A 24,885-nucleotide genomic window follows, 5' to 3' on the forward strand; every position below is an offset into this window, starting at 1 on the left:
TATTTTTTCCATGTTTTTGTCAATTTAAGTTCTGGATAATTAAAAGTGAATTTATGCACCAAAATTACATCAATATAAGTGTATTATGTTTATGTGTCTTCATGTATTTACCTTAATTGGAATACTTTCATGTTGTTGTCTAGTATCCTTTCATTTTAAAGGACTCCCCCTGTAGCATTTCTCATAAGAGTAAGCATAGTGATGATAAACTTCCTCAAGTTTTTTTTTTTTTTTTAACCTTCATTTTTTAAGCATAGTTTTGCTGGATACAGTTTTCTTGGTTGATGGGGTTTGTTTGTTTTTTAGCTCTTTGAATTTTTCACTCTCTTCTGATTTGCAAGGTTTCTGTAAAGAAATCCACTGATAATCTTACGAAAGCATCCTTGTATGTGATGAATTGCTTTTCTCTTGCTGCTCAAGATTCTCTCTTTAATTTTGTCTTTTAACAAATTTGATTGTAATATGTCTTTGTGTTGGTCTCTTTAGATTTATCCTGCTTGGAGTCCTTTCAGTTTATTGAATTTGTATGTTCTTTGCTTTGCTCAGATATGGGGGGTTTTCAGCCATTATTTCTTCAGATAAGCTCTGTATCCCTTTTTCTCTTCTGGGATGCCTATATTTTTCTGTATTAGTCCTCTAGATGATGTCCTGTAAGCCTCTTAGATGCTATTTGCTTTTCTTTATTCTTTTTGCTCTAACTTAGTAATTTCAAAGATATATTTTCAAGTTTGCCTAATCAAGTCTGATGTTGAAACCCTTTAGTGAATTTTTCAATTCACTTAATGTATTTTTCAGCTCCAGAGTTTATTTAGTTCTTTTTTATATAGTTGCTGTCTCTTTAATGAAATTCTCATTTTGTTCCTGATTTCATTAGTTGTTTATCTTTGTTCTCTTTTTAGTTCATTCTGTATTTCTTTAGGTCAGCTACCTCTCCCATTGTTAGGGCCTGGCATTGTGGAAAGGAAAGCGTTCACTGATCAGCTCAGAGTGAGTTTTCAGGACCTCTCAAATCTACTTTGAGGATGTGTTGTCACTGAGCTTGTGCAGGTGCTTTTAGTTGTCTCATACTCCCCGAGCAGCTTGTCCCTGTTTCCTTTCAGAACTTGCAATCTGTTGCTCCTCCTGACATCTGCGTTTGGAACTGCAGCTCTAATGTGCAGTGATTACAAGTTCATTATTAAGATGTGATTGCATCAGTGGCTTACAAACAAGGCTGCCAGTCCTATCAGTGGTTTGAGTCAAGTGAAACAGAAACTAATCAGTCCCTCGGGCAATGCCCAATCTAACCATGACATTGAGTGCATGGTCCACTCTTGTTTCTGTCCAGAGGGAAGATCCCCAGTATGGGAAGTTTCCTCTATGTTGAGCTCTTCTAGGTTAGATAGTGCAGGCATAGACGGGTATACAAAACCTGCATATTTTCCTTTTCCTGTTGCTGGGATCCCTTGTTGTTGTTGTGTCTGGGTGCTGTAGTTCTTCACTGGTCTCTTATATTCTTGCAAAGATATTTTGGCTTACATAGTATTAAAGTGGTGTGTGTGGCAAACTGAGGGCCTAAAGCTTCCTTGTACTCTTATCTGTGATGTCAGGCTCTCTTTTTTCTTTTTTTAAAGTGTTGATGGTTTTTTTGAGAAAGATGTGCTAGGAAGAGTAAGTTTATAATGCTCTTGTGAGGGATTGGTATTTATCTTTTCCTATCTTTTATTTCTCTTTTTTCCTTAATTTCTGTCCTAATTTCTTTTTTTTTTTTTTTCCTTCACTGCAGTGGCTCCAATAGGGTATTGCCTCTTCTCTATATATCTGATTTTTCCCCAGAAACACTGTTTCTCTAAGGCTGTCAAGTCTCTTCCTTGTAGTCAGGGGCTTGAACCTTCAAAGTTGTGACCTGTCTTCATTGCTTTGGCATTTAGTTGTAGTTTTTTCTGGGGCTGATTTTGTTTGTTTCACCCAAGCCTTCTGTGCCCCTTGGCTCCCTGCCCCTCAAAGTCTCTTGCACCTCTTCTCCCTCTTTATTCACAGGCTTGCAACAGTGTGGGGTGATGGTAGCTCTGTTGGAATTTAACTTGTTTTTTTACTTAGAGGTAATTTGAAGGTTGTAATAGTCTGCTTCTTAGTAATGCTAGAGATCTGGGTCATATGTGATTCTGTTCTTTTTACTGATTAGATGGTTTTTTACAAGGCTGTGTGGTATCACCATTTTTTTTCCAGACCTTGAAGTCAGCCTCACATTGCTTTTTAACATGGGTAAAAAGACAACCATTGTTTATATTACTGTGGCTCACCTCCACAAGCCACAATAGACTAGATTCCTGCCTCATCCAGGCTGTGCTGTTTTCTACAGGTTCTTGAGCAGGCTAGAGTGGAAATCCCCCTGTTTTCCTTCAGCATTGTGCAGTTCTCTTTTGAACCCTTTTCACCCAACCTCACTCAAGAGATGAACAAAAGGGTAAGTGAATGGGTTCTACTAGATGATTTATTTGATGACATTATAATCTCCTCCAATTAAGGAAAGTAATACATACTTATATTAAGTTTACTATATATTTCTCTAAATTTTTTCTATAGGTATATTACCATTTACATTTTTATGATGGGAATCAGACTATATATTCTATTTTGCAACTTTATTTTTTCACTTAACAATATATCTTAAACATCTGTTCATAACACTATATAATCTTTGTGCTGCCTAGTTTTCTTTTGTAGGATATACCTATTATTTTCAGCATTTGGATTTGATAAAATTTTGCTATTACAAATAATGATGCCGTGAAATCCCTGAAGACAAATTCTTGTACATTTGACAGGTGTTTGTGTTGAGAAATTCCTTGAAAGGATTTAATCCCATGTTTCAACTTATGATTTCTTTAGATTTGACTTGATTCTCTTTCCACATCCATCTCCTCACTGTATTCTGTTGTTTTTCTTGTAGATAAAGATCAAGTGGACAGAGATGTCAACTGTCTACGCTGGGCCATTTAATAAAAATTGTAACCTCAGTGCTCTGAAGAGGCTGTTTAAGAGTTTTGGTCCAGTCCAGTTAATGACTCTTGTTCTTGAAACACATCAGGTAATGAGACAAGAAAACTTAGATTTTTGACCTTCTAATCTATTGTGGTAAATTCAGATGCCTTCTAGGGCCATTCAGATATTAGTGATTTGAGCTTGATTGTCACCAACTGGAATATGAGACATGCTCTGTTTCATGGGAACAGTGTTGACCCATAAGAATATGTGCCCAGTATTGACAAGATCTGATTTTTTGAGAATTAAGAAGTCTGCCAATACTCATATTGCCTCCAATTTTCTTAAATTTCACGTTCAGTTCAGTTTCAGTTCATTCGCTCAGTTGTGTCCGACTCTTTGCGACCCCATGAACCGTAGCACATTGGGCCTCCCTGTCCATCACCAACTCCCGGAGTCTACCCAAACCCATGTTGTTTTTGGTTTGGGGGGCATTTTTTGTTTTGATCCATCCTAATGGGTGTGAGCCAGGGTGGCTTCCCTGGTGGCTCAGAGGTTAAAGCGTCTGCCTGCAATGAGGGAGACCTGGGTTCAATCCCTGGGTCAGGAAGATCCTCTGGAGAAGGAAATGGCACCCCACTCCAGTATTCTTGCCTGGAGAATCACATGGAAGGAGGAGCCTGGTGGGCTACAGTTCACGGGGTCTCAGAGTCGGACACGACTGAGCGACTTCACTTTACTTCACAATGGATGTGATGTAGTATCTTGTGGTTTTCTTGACTTCCATCTCCCTAATGATTAATGATGTTGAGTATCTCTGTATGTTTAGTGGCCATTTGTATATCTTCTTTGGAGAAATGTCTCTCCTAGTCCTTTGCCTATTTTTTAATTGGGTTGTTTGATGTTTTTGTTGAGTCTTAGTAGTTCTCTATGTATTTTATTTTTTAATATTTATTTGGCTGTACCAGGTCTTACTTGCAGTTTGATCTTTGTTGGGACATGCAAACTTTTTAGTTGAAGCATATGGGATCTAGTTCCCTGACCAGGGATCAAACCCAGCTCCCCTGCATTGGGAGCACAGAGTCTTAGCCCCTGGACCACCAGGGAGGTCCCCTATATATTTTGACTCCTTCAGTAGATATGTGATTTGCAAATATTTTCTCCCATTCTTTCTGCTGCCTTTTCACATTGTTGATGGTTCTTCCTTGATGCACATTTTGATTTAGTTCTCTCTCTACTTTTTTTATTTTGTTGCCTGTGTCTTTGGTGTCATATTCAAGAAATCATTGTCAAATCCAATAAAATGAAGGTTTTCTATGGGAGCACTTTAATCTCTATGATGATGTTATGGCTTGGACTATCACATAGATTTAGCTATTTGGTTAATCAAATGGAAAAGCAGTAAATTTGAAGACACAAATCCAGTGGAAGAACTTAACCTCCAGAAGTTTGTGGGAAAGCTGCTTATTTAAAAAATTAAGCTAATAAGACAAATGGGAATCTCTGCCTGTGACTTAGAGTGATGACTTTAGTGATTAATAATAAATAATATGAAAAGCAATTTAGGCAGTAAATACTTTTGTTACTTACCCCATAGCACCCAGAGAGAGAAAGGCTTCAATTTTAGGTGACAAATTTAAGGTTATTTTCTGAGAAACTAGGTTCTGCATGTGGTGATTCTACTTAAAATGACAGTTTGTGATCACTGTCTAGCCCAGCACTACAGGGACATCCACTCTTGTGACTTTGGCCACTGTAGTTTAAGGGGACTCTATTCCCAGCCCCTTCTCTGGCAGTTTAAGCCTACAAAGCCAAAGTAAGAAAATCTCGGTGTTCCTGCAGCCACATCTCTGTATACAATATGAAGTCCTGGAAGCTGCCCAGCTGGCCATAGAGTCTTTGGATGGCGTCCTGGTAGAGGGTTCCTGCATCAAGGTAAGGTCACCAGAGAAAGCATAAAGTAGTACCCTTCACTCAACCCTGTATTTTCCAGCTTAGACAAGCACCCTTCAGAAGCTTAGACATGAGACTTTATATTATGGAAAGTCTTCATCCAAGCCTGGTATTCTTATAGTGGTGACCTGGCACATGATAACTTTAATTTTTGTCAAAATCAATCTGCACTGCATTGGCATTGTCCTTCTACTCTTTATGACTCAGTTCAGTTTAGTCGCTCAGTTGTGTCCGATTCTTTGCGACCCCATGAATCATGGCACGCCAGGCCTCCCTGTCCATCACCAACTCCCGGAGTTCACTCAGACTCAAGTCCATTGAGTTGGTGATGCCATCCAGCCATCTCATCCTCTGTCTTCCCCTTCTCCTCCTGCCCCCAATCCCTCCCAGCATCAGAGTCTTTTCCAATGAGTTAACTCTTTGCATGAGGTGGCCAAAGTATTGGAGTTTCAGCTTCAGCATCAGTCCTCCCAATGAACACCCAGGGCTGATCTCCTTCAGAATGGACTGGTTGGATCTCCTTGCTGTCCAAGGGACTCTCAAGAGTCTTCTCCAACACCACAGTTCAAAAGCATCAATTCTTCGGCGCTCAGCTTTCTTCACAGTCCAACTCTCACATCCATACATGACCACTGGAAAAACCATAGCCTTGACTAGACGGACCTTTGTTAGCAAAGTAATATCTCTGCTTTTCAATGTGCTATCTAGGTTGGTCATAACTTTCCTTCTAAGGAGTAAGCGTCTTTTAATTTCATGGCTGCAATCACCATCTGCAGTGATTTTGGAGCCCCAAAAAATAAAGTCTGACACTATTTCCACTGTTTCCCCATCTATTTCCCATGAAGTAATGGGACCAGATGCCATGATCTTAGTTTTATGAATGTTGAGCTTTAAGCCAACTTTTTTCCCTTTCACTTCCATCAAGAGGGTTTTTATTAGTTCCTCTTCACTTTCTGCCATAAGGGTGGTGTCATCTGCATATCTGAGGTTATTTATATTTCTCCTGGAAATCTTGATTCCAGCTTGTGCTTCTTCCAGCCCAGCGTTTCTCATGATGTACTCTGCATATAAGTTAAATAAGCAGGGTGACAATATACAGCCTTGACATACTCCTTTTCCTATTTGGAACCAGTCTGTTGTTCTATGTCCAGTTCTAACTGTTGCTTCCTGACCTGCATACAGGTTTCTCAAGAGGCAGGTCAGGTGGTCTGGTATTCCCATCTCTTTCAGAATTTTCCACAGTTTATTGTGATCCACACAGTCAAAGGCTTTGGCATAGTCAATAAAGCAGAAATCGATGTTTTTCTGGAACTCTCTTGCTTTTTTCATGATCCAGCGATTGTTGGCAATTTGATCTCTGGTTCCTCTGCCTTTTCTAAAACCAGCTTGAACATCTGGAAGTTCACGGTTCACGTATTCCTGAAGCCTTGCTTGCAGAATTTTGAGCATTACTTTACTAGCATGTGAGATGAGTGCAATTGTGCGGTAGTTTGAGCATTCTTTGGCATTGCCTTTCTTTGAGAATGGAATGGAAACTGACCTTTTCCAGTCCTGTGGCCAGTGCTGAGTTTTCCAAATTTGCTGGCATATTGAGTGTAGCACTTTCACAGCATCAGCTTTCAGGATTTGAAAGAGCTGAACTGGAATTCCATCACCTCCACTAGCTTTGTTCATAGTGATGCTTTCTAAGGCCCACTTGACTTCACATTCCAGGATGTCTGGCTCTAGGTGAGTGATCACACCATCGTGATTATCTGGGTCATGAAGCTCTGTTTTGTACAGTTCTTCTGTGTATTCTTGCCACCTTTTCTTAATATCTTCTGCTTCTGTTAGGTCCATATCATTTCTGTCCTTTATCAAGCCCATCTTTGCATGAAATGTTCCCTTGGTATCTCTAATTTTCTTGAAGAGATCTCTAGTCTTTCCCATTCTGTTGTTTTCCTCTATTTCTTTGCATTGATCACTGAGGAAGGCTTTCTTATCTCTCCTTGCTATTCTTTGGAACTCTGCATTCTGATGCTTATATCTTTCCTTTTCTCCTTTGCTTTTCACTTCTCTTCTTTTCACAGCTATTTGTATGGCCTCCCCAGACAGCCATTTTGCTTGTTTGCATTTCTTTTCTATGGAGATGGTCTTGATCCCTGTCTCCTATACAGTGTCACAAACCTCCGTCCATAGTTCATCAGGTACTCTGTCTATCAGGTCTAGTCCCTTAAATTTATTTCTCACTTCCACTCTATAATCATAAGGGATTTGATTTAGGTCATACCTGAATGGTCTACTGGTTTTATGCACTTTCTTCAATTTAATTCTAAATTTGGCAATAAGCAGTTCATGATCTGAGCCATAGTCAGCTCCTGGTCTTGTTTTTGCTGACTGTATAGAGCTTCTCCATCTTTGGCTGCAAAGAATATAATCAATCTGATTTTGGTATTGACCATCTGGTGATGTTCATGTGTAGAGTCTTCTCTTGTGTTGTTGGAAGAGGGTGTTTGCTATGACCAGTGCATTTTCTTGGCAAAACTCTATTAGTTTTTGCCCTGCTTCATTCCGTATCCTAAGGCCAAATTTGCCTGTTACTCCAGGTGTTTCTTGACTTCCTACTTTTGCATTCCAGTCCCCTGTAATGAAAAGGACATCTTTTTTGGGTGTTAGTTCTAAAAGGTCTTGTAGGTGTTCATAGAACCGTTCAACTTCAGCTTCTTCTGTATTACTGGTTGGGGCATAGGCTTGGATTACCATGATATTGAATGGTTTGCCTTGGAAACGAACAGATATCATTCTGTCATTTTTGAGATTGCATCCAAGTACTGCATTTCAGACTCTTTTGTTGACCATGATGGCTACTCCATTTCTTCTAAGGGATTCCTGCCCACAATAGTAGATATAATGGTCATCTGAGTTATCACCCATTCCAGTCCATTTCAGTTCGCTGATTCCTAGAATGTCGACGTTCACTCTTGCCATCTCCTGTTTGACTACTTCCAATTTGCCTTGTTTCATGGACCTGACATTCCAGGTTCCTATGCAATATTGGTCTTTACAGCATCTGATCTTGCATCTATCACCAGTCACATCCACAAATGGGTATTGCTTTTGCTTTGGCTCCATCCCTTCATTCTTTATATAGTTATTTCTCCACTGATCTCTAGTAGCATATTGGGCACCTACAGACCTGGGTAGTTTCTCTTTCAGTATCCTATCATTTTGCCTTTTCATACTGTTCATGGGGTTCCTAAGGCAGGAATACTGAAGTGGTTTTCCATTCCCTTCTCCAGTGGACCACATTCTGTCAGACCTCTCCACCATGACGCGTCCGTCTTGGGTGGTCCCACATGGCATGGCTTAGTTTCATTGAGTTAGACAAAGCTGTGGTCCATGTGATCAGATTGGCTAGTTTCCTGTGATTATGGTTTCAGTGTGTCTGCCTTCCAATGCCCTCTTGCAACACCTACCGTCTTACTTGGGTTTCTCTTACCTTGGACTCTCTATCACTACTTAGATCTAAATGGTTTGTTTGTTTTATGGTTGCCCTTTAGCTTTCAGGGAAATCAATGGTGTCTTGATGTTTCTTATGTAATTAAACCAGGATTTCATTGGTGTAGATGGCAGAGAACTGATTTCCATTGCAGGTGTTGGGGTGAAAAGGAAAGGTAAGGGAGTATTATTTACACAAAAATATTTACATTTTTATTTATTTATCTACTATGTAAGTTACTACCATAGTTCTTTGGGGCAGTTATCATTAGCCTCTGTATATAGATAAGGAAACTGAAGAATTAAGTTACTTGCTAGTATGTAACAGGCCTGGGGATTGAAGTAGTGGTTTTTTTAGCACTAATGCCATCTTTCCTTGGTTAGGTGCAGAGGCCTGTGACAGAACTCACCCTTGATTGTGACACCCTTGTGAATGAGTTGGAACAAGATTCTGAGAACCGTGGTACTATATACCTGTCTGGAGTGAGTGAAACCTTCAAAGAACACCTGTTGCAACACTGTAGCATCTTCCTGGGCCTGGAAGCTATGATCTTGCCTAAAGATCTTAAAAGTGGAAAGCAGAAAGGATATTGTTTCTTGAGTAAGTCTATGCCACCAAATATAGCCTTGGGGAAGGAGATTAAAGATGGTGATACCATGAGGTCAGAAAAAGGAAACATTCACCAAATAGGCTCTCCTGGGCTGGATCAGGTCAGCGTCTCCTGATTTTGTCCTTCTTCCTTGGGTCCGGGTGAGCTCTAACTCGGATGGTGATCAGTTTTGTTTTTGGTTTCTTCTTTTTGGTCCTTAATAACAGAACAGAGTATTGTTGTTTTCAGGGTTCAAAACATTTGGCAGTGCCCAGAGGGCCCTCAACATTCTCACGGGCAAGGACTGGAAGCTGAGAGGCAGGCATGCCCTAACCCCCAGGCACCTCCATGCCTGGCTCAGGGGCTTACCTCGCGAATCAAGGCTACCAGGGGTTCGTGTCATACCTCCCCCTTCAGAGCAGGAGGCCTGGCAGGTGAGTGAGTTAATGACTGTATCCTGGGGCTTGAGGGGAAAGGTAGCTAGATACTTTAGTTTTCTTGGTCTTGGTGTTGGCCTTCTGATATTTATGGAAATTAGTCATGAGATTCCTGGCACTTAACTTCACTCTCCAGCTTCTTCCAGCCCTGGACACACCTTTCTTTCTCCAAGATATCTCATACTTTGTCTCCTCCAAACTTGCTAAAATCAAGTTTTCGAGGTGGCTCTCCAAGGGATTTTGAGGGGTTGATACAGGAAGTTGGAGAGCTGGACCAGTCTTAAGTGATCTAAGGTTTCCTGCAGTGTATATATACACAAGATGATTTTTGGTGGTCGTAGGTGGACCTCATTTTTCACCTTTTTTTAGTTATGAACTTTTTTTTCTAATATTTATTTAAGGTAACAACCACCACATTGAACCTATGATTACATGGATAGTATTATTTTTAAAGTGAAAGTGAAGTCCCTCAGTCGTGTCCAACTCTTTGTGACCCCATGGTATGTAGCCTGCCAGGCTCCTCCATCCATGGGATTTTCCAGGCAAGAAGACTGGAGTGGATTGCCATTTCCTTCTCTAGGGAGAAGGAATTGAACCTGTGTCTCCTGCATTGCAGGAAGACTCTACCATCTGAGCCCCCAGGGATCCCTAGTATTACTTAGATGAAGCTAAGGAGGAAATTGATTCACTTTAAAGAAAACCATTAGGGAATATCCAACAGAAGGGTGAAGATAGGAGGTGAGTGGCTTAAGTTTGGGAAACTCTGCCCTAGTCTCAAGTCCCACATTTAGCAGATGAGAAATAGAGATGAGAGCTCGTGAATGACTTGCCCAGGTCACAGATATGCTTAATAGCAGAGGCCAGACTAGAGCTCTCCTTAGTGATTTGGTTTCCCTAACTCAGGGCCCTGGAAGATCCATCTGGAGGAATGGACAGTAGCTGTCCTAAACTGACTTGAAAGCCTGGGGATGCTGGGATGGGCCGGGAACCCTACAGTATAGATTCTGGCTTCACACTGAGGATTTGAACAGAGCCTTTCCTGGGAGCCTGAGGAGGAATGTTGCCATCTGTCCAAAAGTGAGCATTGGGTACCCTGGCTGAGTGTCTATATCTGGCTTTGATCCTAGATGCTGAACGTGGACCATCCAAAGATAGCTGCCTGGCACTGGGGCCGGAAGATAGAAAAGCTCTACCACAACCTGTGCCCAGGCACCCTCTGCCTGATCTTGCTGCCAGGAACCAAGAGGTAAGGACTGAAGGGTTGTTCCTTCATGATTCTGACCTCTGGACTTAAGTTTTTATTGGAGAAAGGCCTTTGGTTGATGTCCAGGCACATAAATGAAGACTGAAATGAATCATCTCTTTAACTCTCACAGTGCTAAGAGATAGGTTATTGTATTCCTATTTTACATGTATTTGCTCTTCTATAACTACATTTTGTGGTCCCTCAAAGAGATGGCTCGTCCCAGTTTAAAGGCAGAGATCTTAGATCCTGCAGCCTCTCTAGAACAAGAGGCACTTGAGTAAAAAATGGTCAACTTCTAGGCAAGGTACAGGCTCAGATGTGACCAGAGCCTACCTTTCCCACATATACCTTTCCCCTATCTTCCCTGCCCTTTCCCCCTTTACCAGTTCTGTTAACTTTTAAGAGATAGGGCCTGTTTTGTTGATTCTAAGCCTGAGGAGTGGTGAAGCAGGATTCTGGGTCTAGTCCCAGCTGTATCACTTAACTTTTCTGACAAGTAGTGGCCAAGCCACCTTCCTATTATGGATCTATTTCCCTTTGGTAAGATGAGGGATTTAAAATAAGTCAGTAATTTTCAAATACTTTAAACTGTAAAAATGAAAGTGTTAATAGCTCAGTCATGTCTGACTCTTTGCAACCCCATGGACTATAGCCCACCAGGCTCCATGTAATTTCCCAGGCAAGAATACTGGAGTGGGTTACCATTCCCTTCTCAAGGGGATCTTCCCAACCTGGGGAGCAAACCCGGGTCTCCTGCATTCCAAGCAGATTCTTTACCACTGAGCCACCAGGGATCAGTTCTTTAAACTATAAAACCCTTTATTAAAGAGAAAAATTTTGATGTTAAATCTTTACTGAGGCATAAAGATGAGCAGTTCTGAAATGGGTGAGTAGGTATATGAATGAATATGTGTATTGGGGGAGGAGGGAAAGAGGGCAGTGGCTCTTTTGAAATAAGTAGTTTGGAAATCACTGGATTGTATTATTTCTAATAAGTCCCTTAAAATTCTGACATTCTAGGATTATTTCACAGGCCCAGAGTTCCAGGTAGTGAAACATGAATGAATGCCTCAGGCCTTGAATCCTGGATCAGAAGTTAATTTCCTGTCATAAAATTCTTATAATATGTATTAGGAAGCCTAGTGAAACAGGCTTCCGGCTGGGTAGCTTATAAGAATTACTGTCTCTGAGAAACAGAAATAATTACTAGATGTTTACAGCAAAAAAAAAAAAAAATCTTGGACTGATACACTTTAAACAGGCTTATAGGTAGACTTAACAGTAAGAGGTTAAAAAGTGACCCACAATTGCCAAAGAAAGAGAAAAAAAGCTTTTTGGTTAACAGTTTGGTCTCTAAAAGGGGCAAACTTGAACTTGCCTGGACAAAACTTCTCAGAGCAAGTGCTATGGAGGTTGAGGTAAAATAGGCAAATCTTCATGTACCAAGTAGAATACTTAGCTTGTAAGTATTCTACCCCCATTGTGTAGGTAAACTAAGCCAAGAGAGGGTCAAAGCTTTCTTCTTCTAGAAGTGGTTGGGATATTCTCAGGGGATGAGGCCTTAGAGGTGGGAACACTGGGTCAGGGAGCAAAAAAGCTTAAGTTCTGACTGAGGCAAAGGTCCCAAAGGCATGTTTGACAAGTCAGGAGAAAACTGGAAACAGCAAGTCCTGTAGTAACAAAACCTGATGTTGGTCCTTTGTTTCAAAAGTTACACTCTCATTTCTGTAGTCATAATGATCTGTAGCCAGCAGCAGGAGTATGTTATTTCCCCGAGCTATAAGCCTTCTGTGTGACTGACTGCTTGTGGCCTCTTCTGTGCAGTGTCTCCATGATGCCAGCAGATAACACTTGGGAAACAGTAAAAGTGGCTCAGGAAGGAGTAGCAAGGAGAGTTGAAGGTTTTCCCTCATGGTGGGAGCTTGACTCAGCTCTTAATAATTGCTGTAATTCATCAAACCCTTAATAAATGTCAAGTAGTGCTAAGTGTTTTACATGCAGTTTTGGTTAAGGTTATTGCATCTCCATTTTAACAAGATGAGGAAAAGGCTCAGGTTAAGCACCTTAAGGTTACAACAGCTTGTAAGAGCACAATTAATACTTGAATTATGAAGTGTAAACTGTTACTCGCTCAGTCATGTCTCTTTGTGACCCCATGGACCCACCAGCCTTCTCTGTCCATGGGATTCTCCAGGCAAGATTACTGGAGTGGGTTGCCATTCCGTTCTCCCGACCCAGGGATCGAACCCTGATCTCCTACATTGCAAGCGGATTCTTTACTGTATTTGAATTATGATTGTCTCTAATTTCAGAGCCACTCTCCAGCACTCAGAACTCCAGTTCTCCATACTCAAAAGGCCTGTGGCTTGTTAGCTTAAGTTCAGACATTAGGTGGAGACAGATTCCGTGTTTGTCTTTGCTCATTTCTGCCTCCTCCCCCTTGGAGAGCACCTCAGCCCTTTCACCCAATTCCATGAGTATTCACTATGAGGTCGTAGGAAACTAAAATGTATCAGGTGACTCCTAAATTCTAAGCAATATGCTAGGTGTTTCACAACATATTAAAAGTTAACATTTTTAAGTAGTACGTGGCATGTGATAGGTGCTACAGAAGTAGTTTTAGCAAAACAACATTCTAACAGCAGTTTAAAAGGATTCTGATGACAGTCTGTTGTTATCTACAGCAGTACCTACTCAAGGTACATTAGCTGTTTGGGAGGAGTAAATGAGGACACATCTACCGTTCTTACTGCTTTAGTTGCAGTAAGTGCTCCATCTACATTAATATGTTAGCTGGTACAGTCTACAGTCCTTCCCAAAGCCCTGTGAGATAGTAATTTAAATATTTAATATTTCTTTATCGTTGAAGAAACTGAGTTTGAGATCATTCACCCTTAGTTGAGATGTGCCTCACATCTGTTAAGTGGCAGAGCAGTGATTTGATTCTGGGCATCTGGGACTAGTCAGTATTCTTTCCATTGAACTATTTTCAGCAGGCAGCTTTCCATAGGCTGTCTGCCTACCTGGCCCTCACCCCCATGGCACACACACATACAAAAAAACCCTTTCTCCTTTACCTTACTTTTTGTCAACAGGGTTGAATGAATGGTTAACTGTCTACTCCTCCTCCATTACAGCACTCATGGATCGCTCTCTGGCCTAGGACTGATGGGAATAAAAGATGAAGAGGAAAGCACCATTCCACAAACATGTGTTTGTGAGTCTGCCCACCACCTTCCGGGTGTCATTTCTTAATCCCTTGTGGGCAATGGCAGAAAATGTGGTCAGGCTGCAGGCACTCCACAGGCTGCCAGACCTCTCTATATAGCAGACAGTTTGTGGAAACATTGTACTCACTTAAGAGTCTAGTCCATTTATATGGCATGTACAAATTTTCAATAAATACCTAAAATTAAAACCTCATCTTTGAGGGGAGGCTACCAGTTTGTACTTTGGTGTCAGTGGGTTTATATACAAGTATTCTAGCAGGTGCTTATTTATGTAGCACTCCTATTAAACGGTATACTGTATATAAGTAAGGAAACCAGGAAGAGAAAACCCAGACAGTATGTGGTTTGTCAAAGTTGTAACATCTGTGAAGCAAATTTCTGTAAGGCAAACTACTTTCTATTGAATGACTGTTATAAAATTGAAAGAAAAAGGCTGACTGAAAATCTGGCAGGTCCACAGAGGAAAATAGAAGACTCAGCTTTTAACCAACCCAGGAAACCCTCTTACAGTTCAATTTTTAGGAACGCTCCCTTCCAGAGTGACTGCAGTGTTACCTTTACCAGTAGGTGCCTCCAACACCAGCAGTCCTAACTTAGAAGCTTCAATTTCAATAAAAAACCTTTGCTTTTTAAAAAATTAATTTTCAAATTATCAACATTCTGTGTTGGGAAGGACATGGGCACAGGCACACACAGTTCCAAAACTGATAGCTGATACCAGCTGCCCTTCTGAAAAGATGAACTCATCTGTCCAGCAGTATCATTCCAAAACACTTTGTAAATTGCTCCCTACCCTAGGACCCAGCAGTTCTACTCCTAGGGTATTACCCTACAGTAACAAGATAGTTTCTCAAAAACACGTATGGAGGAGATGCTAAAGGGTTATTCAGTGGAATTCTATCCTTTAAAAACTATGTGTGTGTAAATAAAATCTAGTGAAAGATCTACAAGCAACAGCAGACCTCTGGATCCAGACTACCTGACTCTGAATTCCAGCTTTCCTACTTTTAGTTGTGTGAACCTGAATAAATTATTTAACACCTCTGTGCTTGGTACATAACAATGGTATATATCTTACAGGATTGTTGTGAAGATGAGATTATGCATTCATAGTATATCATAGGTTGTATAATGCATGGAGAGTTACAGAATAGTCTGTACAGTTGAGTAGAAAAAAGATATGCATAGGTTTGGAACAAAACCTGGAAGGCTATATGGCAAAATATGAACAGTTTTTATCTCTGGCTGGTGGGACTGGCAGATTCAATTTTACCAAATGCTTTTTTGAAAGTAGGCTGGTTTGTTTTTTTAAATCAGCACATATTTGTTTTATAATCAGAAAAAAATAATTTACTTAAAATTAACTCTTAAGTTTGGGCATTTGAGTCCGTGTTTAATCCTTTAAATGCAACTTCCACAAGATCTGGAAGTTGGGAACCAGAAGCCAGAACTGAAGAGCTTGATTTTGGATTGAGATACTACCATTTGAAGTTCCCTTGTAAATTCCCTAGGTGGACTGCTGATCTCAGCTGCAAGGCCTTGAGAACATCTTGAAACAGTGTTGCTGGATTCTTTCCTACTGCAGAACTCCAAAGCTGTGGGAGTTTAGCTGCTGTTTACCTCTTGAGACTCCAGTCCTGAGACACAAAATAAAAGTCTGCCTGAAGGTTGGCACTTCAGCTCTGCTGCTGGGCCAGTCACTTAACCTTGTTTGAGCCCATTCCCACAGCTCTGTAAAATGAGGATGTATCTACTTTTAAGGATATGAATATTCAAAAATTCAGTTTGTGAAAAAAGACGAGTAGTGGAATATGTTATGAATTATTTCCCCTCTCTGAGCCTCAGTTTCCTCATTGAAATTTTTTTTTCATTTTGGCCACAGCACACAGCTTGACAGTTCCCCAAAGAGGGTTGACCAGGGATTGAACCCAGGCTACAGCAGTGAAAGTGCAGAATCTTAACCACTAGAGGACCAGGGAACTCTCAGTTCCCTCATTTTAAAGATGGCAACATAATTACCTACTTCATAAGGTGGTTATGAGAATTAAATTAGGGAAACCCTACATTTTATTGAGGATCATCTTTGAACTGCAGACTCACAGAGCAGATCAAGGCTCCCTGTGCCAAGAGCACTCCCTTTGCTCCTAGGGACAGCCAAGGCTTTCCTTTTTCTCGATGGGCAGGGTGAAGTTTCCCCATGGGCCCCCAACTCTAGAACTCTGCAGAGATAGGCCCAGACTATAAAGTCTCTTGAGGCTCCAGTCTGCACACATTGTTCTTTCTGCTGCTCCCACCTTTTGGAAGCCAAAGCTGCCAACTTGGCCTCTTGCAAAACACATTCCATTCATAAGTGCGTTTGTGCATTTTTCCTCCCACACCCTTCTAGGCAGCCACTGCTGAGCTGCCAAGGCAGCTGCTAGAGAAGCAACTTCTCATTTGGGGGAAAAAAGCAACTCAAAGGATTTTCACAGAATACTTGGTTTAGGCTTTGAACATACTACTCCCAAACTTTCTAGCCTCCTCACCCATATGGGGTTGTTTAGTAAAACCACTCAGCCATGTTATTTTCATTTCCTTTTGTCACCCATTTTGTAAATTCTTTGTTATAAAGAAAACCCATTAATGGAAACTTGAAAAATCCAGAAGTTAAAATCATACCTAATCCCACCAGACCACTATTTTACAATCATACATTTTCCTCTATTCAAAAGCAGTTTTTAATAGCGGCATAATATTCCAACATGCTGATGTGTGCCATAATTTCTAAACCAGTCCCAAGTTGTCCCTAAATGATGCTGCCAATCATATCCTTGCACATCTTTGGCAGATAATTATTTCTTGAGGAAAAATTCCTAGAAGTGAATTTAATTGGGCTGAAGTATGAACCACTGAAGGTTTAATTCCAGAAAAGTTTTTACCTTGTTTGCTAGCATTTTTTCAAATCTTTGACAATTTGATAGATTTAAAAGTTTTTCATTTTAGGTTTAATTTAGGATTTAAAATCTATTTATTCGAATACCCTTTAGATTGTCATCTACTATTTTTTCCAGAAGCTTTTGGCCAATTTGTTTTTAGAGTTGTCCATATCCTTTGCCCATGTTTCTGTTGTCTTTTCCATAATGAATTTTCCATTCTGAATTTTTAAGTTCTTTACAAATGTAGTGTTCATTTGTCAATTATTGCACAAATGTTTCTAGTTTTTTAAGAGGTTTAGAAGGCTGTTCTTGTCTATAATGATATTTTTCTATTTGCTTTTATGCGTAAAAAGTTTTGACTGATCCAGAGATAATATCCACTGATTATATTACATATATTTTTTAAATGATTTAATTTTTTACACATTACCTTTCTTCCTCCTAGAACTTATTTTGGCATAGGTAACTTTTCACCAAATATTTAGGTTTTATCCAATTACCTATCTTTACTTATACAGTAAAGGAGGCTTTACTGTAGTCTGTGTATTCAAGAGCCTTGTGTCTGTGTCTTTTGTCTTGTCTCACACTAGTACCGTATCATTTGGAGCTCTGTATTATACACTCACCTTCTCAGCAGCAACACCCCAGATAAACATGGGCCCAGAGTCCTCATCAGCATGGATTACAAAACATTATAGAGTTAGATGCTTGCTCTGCTGCTGACTGCATTGCTGCCATATTTCACTAACTTTCCCAGCATCCCACAAGGTAAGAAGAGAATCAAGGAATATTACATAGGAAGAATGTTAAACCCATATAAGAAAGAGCCTTATAGCTTTCATGAGAGAGGGCATCCTTGAAAGTCATAGCAAAGGAGGAGGGAGAGATTAGGCTGGCTCCCTTGCCTTAACTTCCAGGCAGACTAACCCTTTAGGGTCTAGGTCAAAATCCAGAGTTAGAGAATGACTTCCAAAGCTAACCCAGCCATGTACTTTGGCAGCTGTATTTGAGGGGAAGAAGCCAGTGCTGAGGTGACTACAGTACTCTGAACCCTCAGAACTACTTTCAGTATACCATTCCACATACTTATCTGGTAATACTGTTAGTTGCTTATCCCTTAGCTAGTCAAAAATTGGTTTTTAGCGATATATCACCATGACAACACTTTGAATAAATGGCCCCATATTCTATACAGGCACCCAAATCAGTAATCTTCACTTTATTATTTCTCATACCTCTTATTTGTAAGGCCCTGGCTGGGCTCATTAACTCAAACAGCCAAAGAAGACACAAGCTCAAGAGCCAACTGGGAAAATAAGTACATTTTTTAAGTGAGGAAAAAGTCATCCCCTAGATTTCCTGATGGCTCAATGGTCAAGAATCCACCTGTCAATGCAGGAGCAGCAGTTTCAATCCCTGGGTTGGGAATATCTGCTGGAGAAGAAAATGGCAACCCACTCCAGTATTCTTGTCTGGGAAATCCCATGGACAGAGGGGCCTGGCAGGCTACAGTCCATGGGGTCGCAAGAGTCAGACACGACTTAGTGACTAAACAACGTCTACCACAGTTAGACTTCTAGAATGTAAGAGCCAGAGGGAGCCATTAGGGACTATGTTATTCTAAGCCCACCATCCTACCAATATGGCATAGCGAAGTTGAGTCCCCAAGAAAGGCAGTGACTTTTGAAAGGTCATATGTGACCATTCCAATCCTCCTATTATCTGGATTCCCTGCATTACCTAACAGCCTTTGAAAACCTTAAACTTTTGTGTCTTAGGTGCTTAATAATCATGGATGTTCTTTTAAATCCTAACATTGATAAAAATAATAGTCTCTTGATTTTACAGATGACTAAAAGGAAACTCAGAATTTCACTAATTTGCCAAAGATCACAGAACAGTAGCACCTGACAGTTTTCAGCTTGCCTCCTTGCCTTAATCACTGCCAACCTAGTAGATATTAGGAGCCAACTACTAAAGAGTTCTAATTCACTTTTTATTCTTCATGGGAATCCACATCAGTTGATAAGGTAAGACTGTTAGGTAGTGGCCCTGTGAGGACGCATTTGCTTCTTGCCTATAAGTACTGGGACTTGAAAAGCCGTTAAGCTTGGTGAGTGGGAGATCAACATCCGTTTTTGTAGCTGGGGATCCTGTATGATCTGGACGGTTTTCCAAAGCACAGGATCTGCCATCCATTATGTTGGAAGAGGCTCCTGGTGGGTAAAGCTCACCCCAGAATGAAGTCACAGATATTTTTTGTTTGGGGGGTTGTTTTTTGTTTCTTGCAGAACTGTCATTAGTCAAGTAAACAAATTTATTAAGTCCAACAGCAGGTTACCTTCCAAATAAAAAAGTAGACAATAATGTGTGTAACAAGTTAATAAAAATATTCAAGGAGCCATTTGGAGAGTGCAACAGTGCAGAGAATACAAATCAAAATATTGACTTTTGTCAACAAGTTTGTACAACTTCAAGAAACAGACACGCTGGTCACAAACCAAGAGGAATCCACAAAGGTGGAGGGTCACATGAGCAGTGGACTCATCACCTCAGCGGGATAAGGCAGGGTATCTTATTTGTAGGACCAGTTTATCCAAGCCCCATTTGCCTATTGCTTCAAATCCCTCCTTTGAAACCTAGAATCATATTCATTAGTGCAACAGGTAAGAGCAATTAATAACAGACTCAAGGGGCTAGGACCAGGGTCAGAAGGAAGACACTTCTCCCAGAATAAATGCGTTGGGGGAAAAAACCACAGCAGCTGCTGAATGGCTTCCTTTGGCAATATGCAAGATTTATGCTGAAAGTTGTAGGGAAGGTGGGTGGTAGAAGAGCAGGCTCAGTTTTCAAAGAGAGGAATAGGGAGAAGGATGTGATAAACTCCAGCACCTGAATCAGAAACAGAATCTGATGGTTACTCAATTTTGTTTTTCAGTGAGGAAAAACACCTGCAGATCCTCAATGTAAGGCAGTGCTAGTCAAGGTTAACCTGGATAAATGCTAATGATTACAGCTTAACAAAGGTGTAAACTCTGAATGGGGAGTGGGCGGGAAACCCCTCTATATGATTCAGAAAACTGTGGAGTAAGAGGAGGATCAATGTTACATGTTCTCAAATGAGTCCCAATTAACACTTTAATGACTTAATAGTCCTTTTAGTCCATCTTGTTTAAACAAAAGCTTCCCAGGTAGTGCTAGTGGTAAAGAATCCACCTGCCAATGCAGGAGACATAAGAGACGCTGGTACAATCCCTGGGTTGGGAAGATCTCCTGGATGAGAGCATGGCTCTCCAGTATTCTTGCCTGGAGAATCCCATGGACAGAGGAGCCTGGCTGGCTATAGTCCACAGGGCCACACAGAGTCGGATATGACTGAAGTGAATTAGCACACACGCACACATTTAAACAAGATACTGCTGAGTCCCCCAGGGAAGACCTTTGTCAGTTACGCAGTTACCAAGATGTTCAGGTCATCACTAACCAGACACACAAGAAGAGTGGCAAAGTGGGCTACTACAGCAAAACAAACCTAGCAGCAGCTTTCTTCCAGCCTTTATACCTTTGGGGCTCACTGCACTGAAGACTTGACTTTAAATGCAAACCAAACTTGGCCCAAAACACAGATGTTTTGGTTTGTCTGGTTAAACTTTTATACCAGATCCTTATCTAAGTAATTTCCCATCACTATTTAATACAGTTTGGTATAGTATACTATATGCGGCCATCACATGAACTATGGAGTCCCACACCCTGCAGGCTCCAACACTGAGGACTGAATTTTACCACCAGTCCTTGGGAAATCCATACTGTTTTAAGACCCACTAATAAATGTGTGGCTTAATCCTTTCTTCCTCTCCAGGAAGGCTAGTTTGTGCCTTCCTTAGCAGGATTTCCTTGAACCTGAGGGCTTGGCTGAAATTTGGATCTCTACATAGCTCTAGACTTTTTTTTCTTACCAGAAGGGTAGAAATGGAATCTTGACCCAAACTCACACATGTGAGCACATGTGGCAGGGAGAACTGCTGAGACAACTAGCCTAAGTACAGCAAAGTGTCATCACAGGAGGCAGGGGTAAGAGTGATACAGTCACATTTGGCAGGTACAGGGGAAGAGCAACCGGTAAAGCACAATTCATCTCATATTGCTTTCTAATCAATTGCTAAAGAAATACCATAGAAGCTCACACACAAAACTGCTGCCAAAAAACAACCTCCCAACACACTCCGTTTGTTGTAGTCACTCTGGTATTTGCCTGTTTTCAAAATGGCATCCACATCCTGCCCCTGACCACACCACCACCATACCACTCTGGTATCCTATTGTTTAAAGTGAAGTGTGCACTGGCTTACCTGAGGGGCATGCATTGACCTCTTCAACACAATTACTGCTCACTCATTAAGCAGCAAACCCATCTGTAGGTGAAGAGGAACAGGAACCTCTCATTTCCTAGAAGTGTAACTGCAAACCCTACACACACACACACTCATCTTGGATCCCTCTGCAGAAAACTGCTTTTCCTATAGCCACGAAAAAGTCAAGCATTGGTCCACGTGACTGCTTAAGCTTGAATTCCTTGCATCAAAGACTCAAACTTGGAAGGAAACTAAGTCCCTCCCTAACCATTCCCTTTTCAGGTTTCTAATTCGCATTTGTTAACAAACAGACCATTAAATATATAACCAAAAATATTTAAATGGCTCTTTTGTTGATAAGGAAGCTGAGTGTTTTTTTAAAAATCCATCATAACACACCTAATGCATGGAATGCTTTCTTGTAGGCTGGGGAAGGAATCCAGTTCCCCCAGAGTCTTTAGACTCAGCATTTTGTGTCCTTGCCATACACCCTTCTGATCTGAGACAGAAAAAGCCTTACCTGGCTAGAAGCAGCTTGCTAGGTTAAGGTTTCAACCTTAACCTCTGCCCAATCCAGAACTGAGGAAAAATGGGGTTGTAAATTGACTGGATGAGATGGCAGTCTCAATACCTCAGCCTAGGTACCTTGACTTCAACTGAGCCCACAGAACGTGCTAAGACCCTCAGAAACTGTCTACAAGGTTCCTGTGTCTTAGGCTAGAACAAAGCCAGATATCTGGACTGGGACCCATCAGCTTTCCAGCAGTATTGCTAACTACTGTGGCTGACTTTAGTTTCCCATCCAGCCCTGTAAAAGGGGCAACTCTCAGGGTTCAGATTAAAAAATATATATATATGTTCCCTATGTCAATACCAATTTTACAAAAACATTGCAGAAACTCCTTAAATCATCTTTGTAAAGATGGGAGCCCAGAGCCATAGGTTAGTAATAAAAGAACTCAAAATAAGCAATTCCTGCCCAGGCTAAGAAACATATACCTGGGAGGGAGATGGGGGGTAAGTTGAGGGAGAAAAACTCCAAATATTTAATAGACAAACTCTCACTGCCTCAAGAGTATAAATATTTTTATAAATTTTTATTTAAAAATTCCCTTTTCAATCTGTTCCAAAGTATTGGAAGCTGAACGGTACAAGTTCCTGCCATCCATCCTTCCAGTACAGTTTTACGAGGACATTTTTTTTTTTTAATGGAAAAATAAGAGGACCCTCTACTAAAACCAGGTAGGACCAGTCAGCTCCTGTGTGGCAGTTTAGCCAAAGCTGGCCTTACAGAGCAAGCAGTGGAGGTGTCTAGGGAACTGGGACTCCCTCTTGTGAGGAAAGGACTGAGAAAATTCATCTTTAATGAAAATGATCTAAATTCAGATTCAAAAGCCTTCATTATGATTCTCCCTGACACTCTTATACTTTGTATATTGAAGGCAGCTCCCTTTTATAGCTAGTTTTAGCAGGCAAAGAAACAAAGGAATATAGATACATATATGTGTATATATATATATATATATATTATATAGGTAAAATATATACATATATATGTATATATACATATTTGGGGGTAGGAAAAGGTGAGGAGGGTCATGTAAACCTAAATAGTCATCACATTACCCCAAATAAGCCTGACATTAACAAAGAAGAAAATAAATAACTTCTGGGGGTTAAGTGACAACACGGGTGCAGCAAGAAGGGAAAGGGCACAAGTTTAACTATTAAATACACTTATGTATTTGTTTGGCAGAGTTCAGGTCAACCCCAGGCTCCTGCACTTGCCAGACAAGTAAGCTGATGATACTCAAGAAAAAAAAAAAAAAAAAAAAAATTCAAGCAGAGCTCCATACCACAGTTTTCCTTCAAGTCAGTTGGCCGGCAGGCACAGTTTTCCGACCACCAGGAACAGAAACTTTGGCTCCAAAGCAAATGAAAAAAAAAAAAACGTATTTCCACTTACAACATGAAAATACAGAAAATTCATCAAAGAAAGAAAACTATCAAAGTCTACTTCCAGCAAAACTGAGGTAGCACTGCTTTCTCTGCATTCAATGCTTAAGTGGTTCTCAGTACAATGTGTTCTAACAAAACTGCTCACTTGACTGACAGGCGCAGCATGTTGATGGATAAACTCAACATGAAATGCAATAGGTCAAAGAAGGAATGAGCAAGAAGTGAGAAAAATAAAGAGTTTCAGATAAATTAGCTTAAAAGGGGGTCGTCACCAGACTACAAATGCTCTTGGCCAGCCCTGGCTCTCCAAGAACTTTAAATCGCCTGGGAATTAATGCAATGTGGTTAACAGTTAACACTGCTAATTCAAAATTCAACTCTGTAAATCTTTAAAAGTAATTATTACAACCTAAATCCAACCATGTAAACAGCACTACACACAGTACAGACCTGCCCTGAAAAACAAGAATATGCAAAACTGAGATCTGGCACTATCATTTTATAATGATAATTCAACCTAACTCCCATTCCTACTACCTGCTCTACACCCTCCCCCACCAAAAAAAAAAAATCTAATTTGTGCAAGAAGTGGCAGGCTTATTCTATCTGAAGGCTTCAAAAAAAAAAAAAAAAAGATATACAACATGTAGCCAGGTTCAAATATTTTGGGGGACCCCTCCCCAAAACAGGGAAATAACCAAAATAACCAAAAGTGAAGAAAGTGCCTAAAACATGATACAGCATTTTAGAGCCCTTTCAGATACAAGGCAGAGAAAGGTGTAAAGTAGAAAATATCCGGATCTTCAGTAATTTTCAGAAAGGTCCAATTCCTTGGTTGACTGCAGGGCAGCAGGCAGATCCTTGCTGCTGCTCCTGAGACAGAGCCACTAAGTCTGCTCCTCGGGACACAAGCCCTCGGGCCCTGAGCTGAGTGCGCCTCTCCCTTCCCCTTCTCTTTTCCTTCGCTCCATTTCCCACTCCACAAAGGTATCGAAGAGACTTGGCCAGGCCTCATCTTCGCTGTAGTTGCTGAGGTCAGGGCCAATCACCTGAGTGAAGTTAAGGAACATATTCCAAGTGTCCCTGGAGATGCCCTTGATCCCCGAGGGGTTCTCTGTTAGGAAGTTTAGCCACTGGTCCAATACCGGAGGATTGTTCTGGGTAAAGACGAGTTTCCACAGGGCAATGGCTATTTCTCGATGCAGTGACCGCTGCCCTTCTTCAGAGTCCAGGCCAAACTGAAATGTAAACCGGTAGAGATCCTTGAATTTATCCTCTTGTTTGGCTTCTGTTAAGAGGCTAGGGAACCGTGCACAGATCCCATCAATGCTGTCTGCACTTATTGCTTTGCAGCCGTCAAAAAATTCCTTCCTGCAACAGGAAGGAGGGGCACAATTAATAATTGCAAATGATATCATTTACTGAGAGGCGATATAGTATCATAAGAGCATAACTATGAGGCTGTCGGGATTTGAACTCCAACTCCTCTACTAATTGCAATCCTATTTCATCTGCCAAATGGTGAGAATATTACTTCATAGGGTTTAAGTCAACAAGTTATTATGTCAACTTCTAGATAGTGCCAAGCACATGGTAGGCTGCTGGTAACAGTTCATTCATTCATCTATTCATCTTGCTAAAGCTAAACTCAAAGTCTCCTGCTCCATGCCATTTCTCATTCTGCAACAGTGATTAAGCTGTAGACATTCCTTGGAGATGGCGAGGGAGTCTTCCTGTTTTCCTTTTGATTCTATAGGGG

General features: G+C 40.8%; 2 protein-coding genes across 19 annotated transcripts in view; one reads left to right on the forward strand and one right to left on the reverse strand.

Annotated features, from left to right (window-relative positions):
• REXO5 (RNA exonuclease 5) overlaps positions 1-23,034 on the forward strand; it is a 69,829-nt gene extending 46,795 nt beyond the window's left edge. For 5 of the 7 annotated variants that reach the window (XM_061401332.1, XM_061401331.1, XM_061401330.1 and 2 more), the window contains 7 exons: positions 2,342-2,446; positions 2,933-3,070; positions 4,807-4,899; positions 8,779-8,995; positions 9,234-9,418; positions 10,549-10,667; positions 13,805-14,090. In XM_061401332.1, the coding sequence (XP_061257316.1) occupies positions 2,342-2,446; positions 2,933-3,070; positions 4,807-4,899; positions 8,779-8,995; positions 9,234-9,418; positions 10,549-10,667; positions 13,805-13,922 (975 nt within the window). In that variant the 3' untranslated portion in view covers positions 13,923-14,090. Of the gene's footprint in view, positions 1-2,341; positions 2,447-2,932; positions 3,071-4,806; positions 4,900-8,778; positions 8,996-9,233; positions 9,419-10,548; positions 10,668-13,762; positions 14,091-22,923 lie in introns of those variants that run through there. The other 2 variants (XM_061401333.1, XM_061401334.1) reach the window with 2 other exon arrangements.
• DCUN1D3 (defective in cullin neddylation 1 domain containing 3) overlaps positions 18,788-24,885 on the reverse strand; it is a 60,246-nt gene continuing 54,148 nt past the window's right edge. For all 12 annotated transcript variants that reach the window (XM_061401358.1, XM_061401355.1, XM_061401350.1 and 9 more), the window contains one exon: positions 18,788-24,497. In XM_061401358.1, coding sequence (XP_061257342.1) covers positions 24,014-24,497 — 484 coding nt within the window. In that variant the 3' untranslated portion in view covers positions 18,788-24,013. The remainder of the gene's footprint in view (positions 24,498-24,885) is intronic.

Source organism: Bos javanicus, chromosome 25 (genome assembly GCF_032452875.1).
Source record: "Bos javanicus breed banteng chromosome 25, ARS-OSU_banteng_1.0, whole genome shotgun sequence".
Lineage (NCBI taxonomy): Eukaryota > Metazoa > Chordata > Mammalia > Artiodactyla > Bovidae > Bos > Bos javanicus.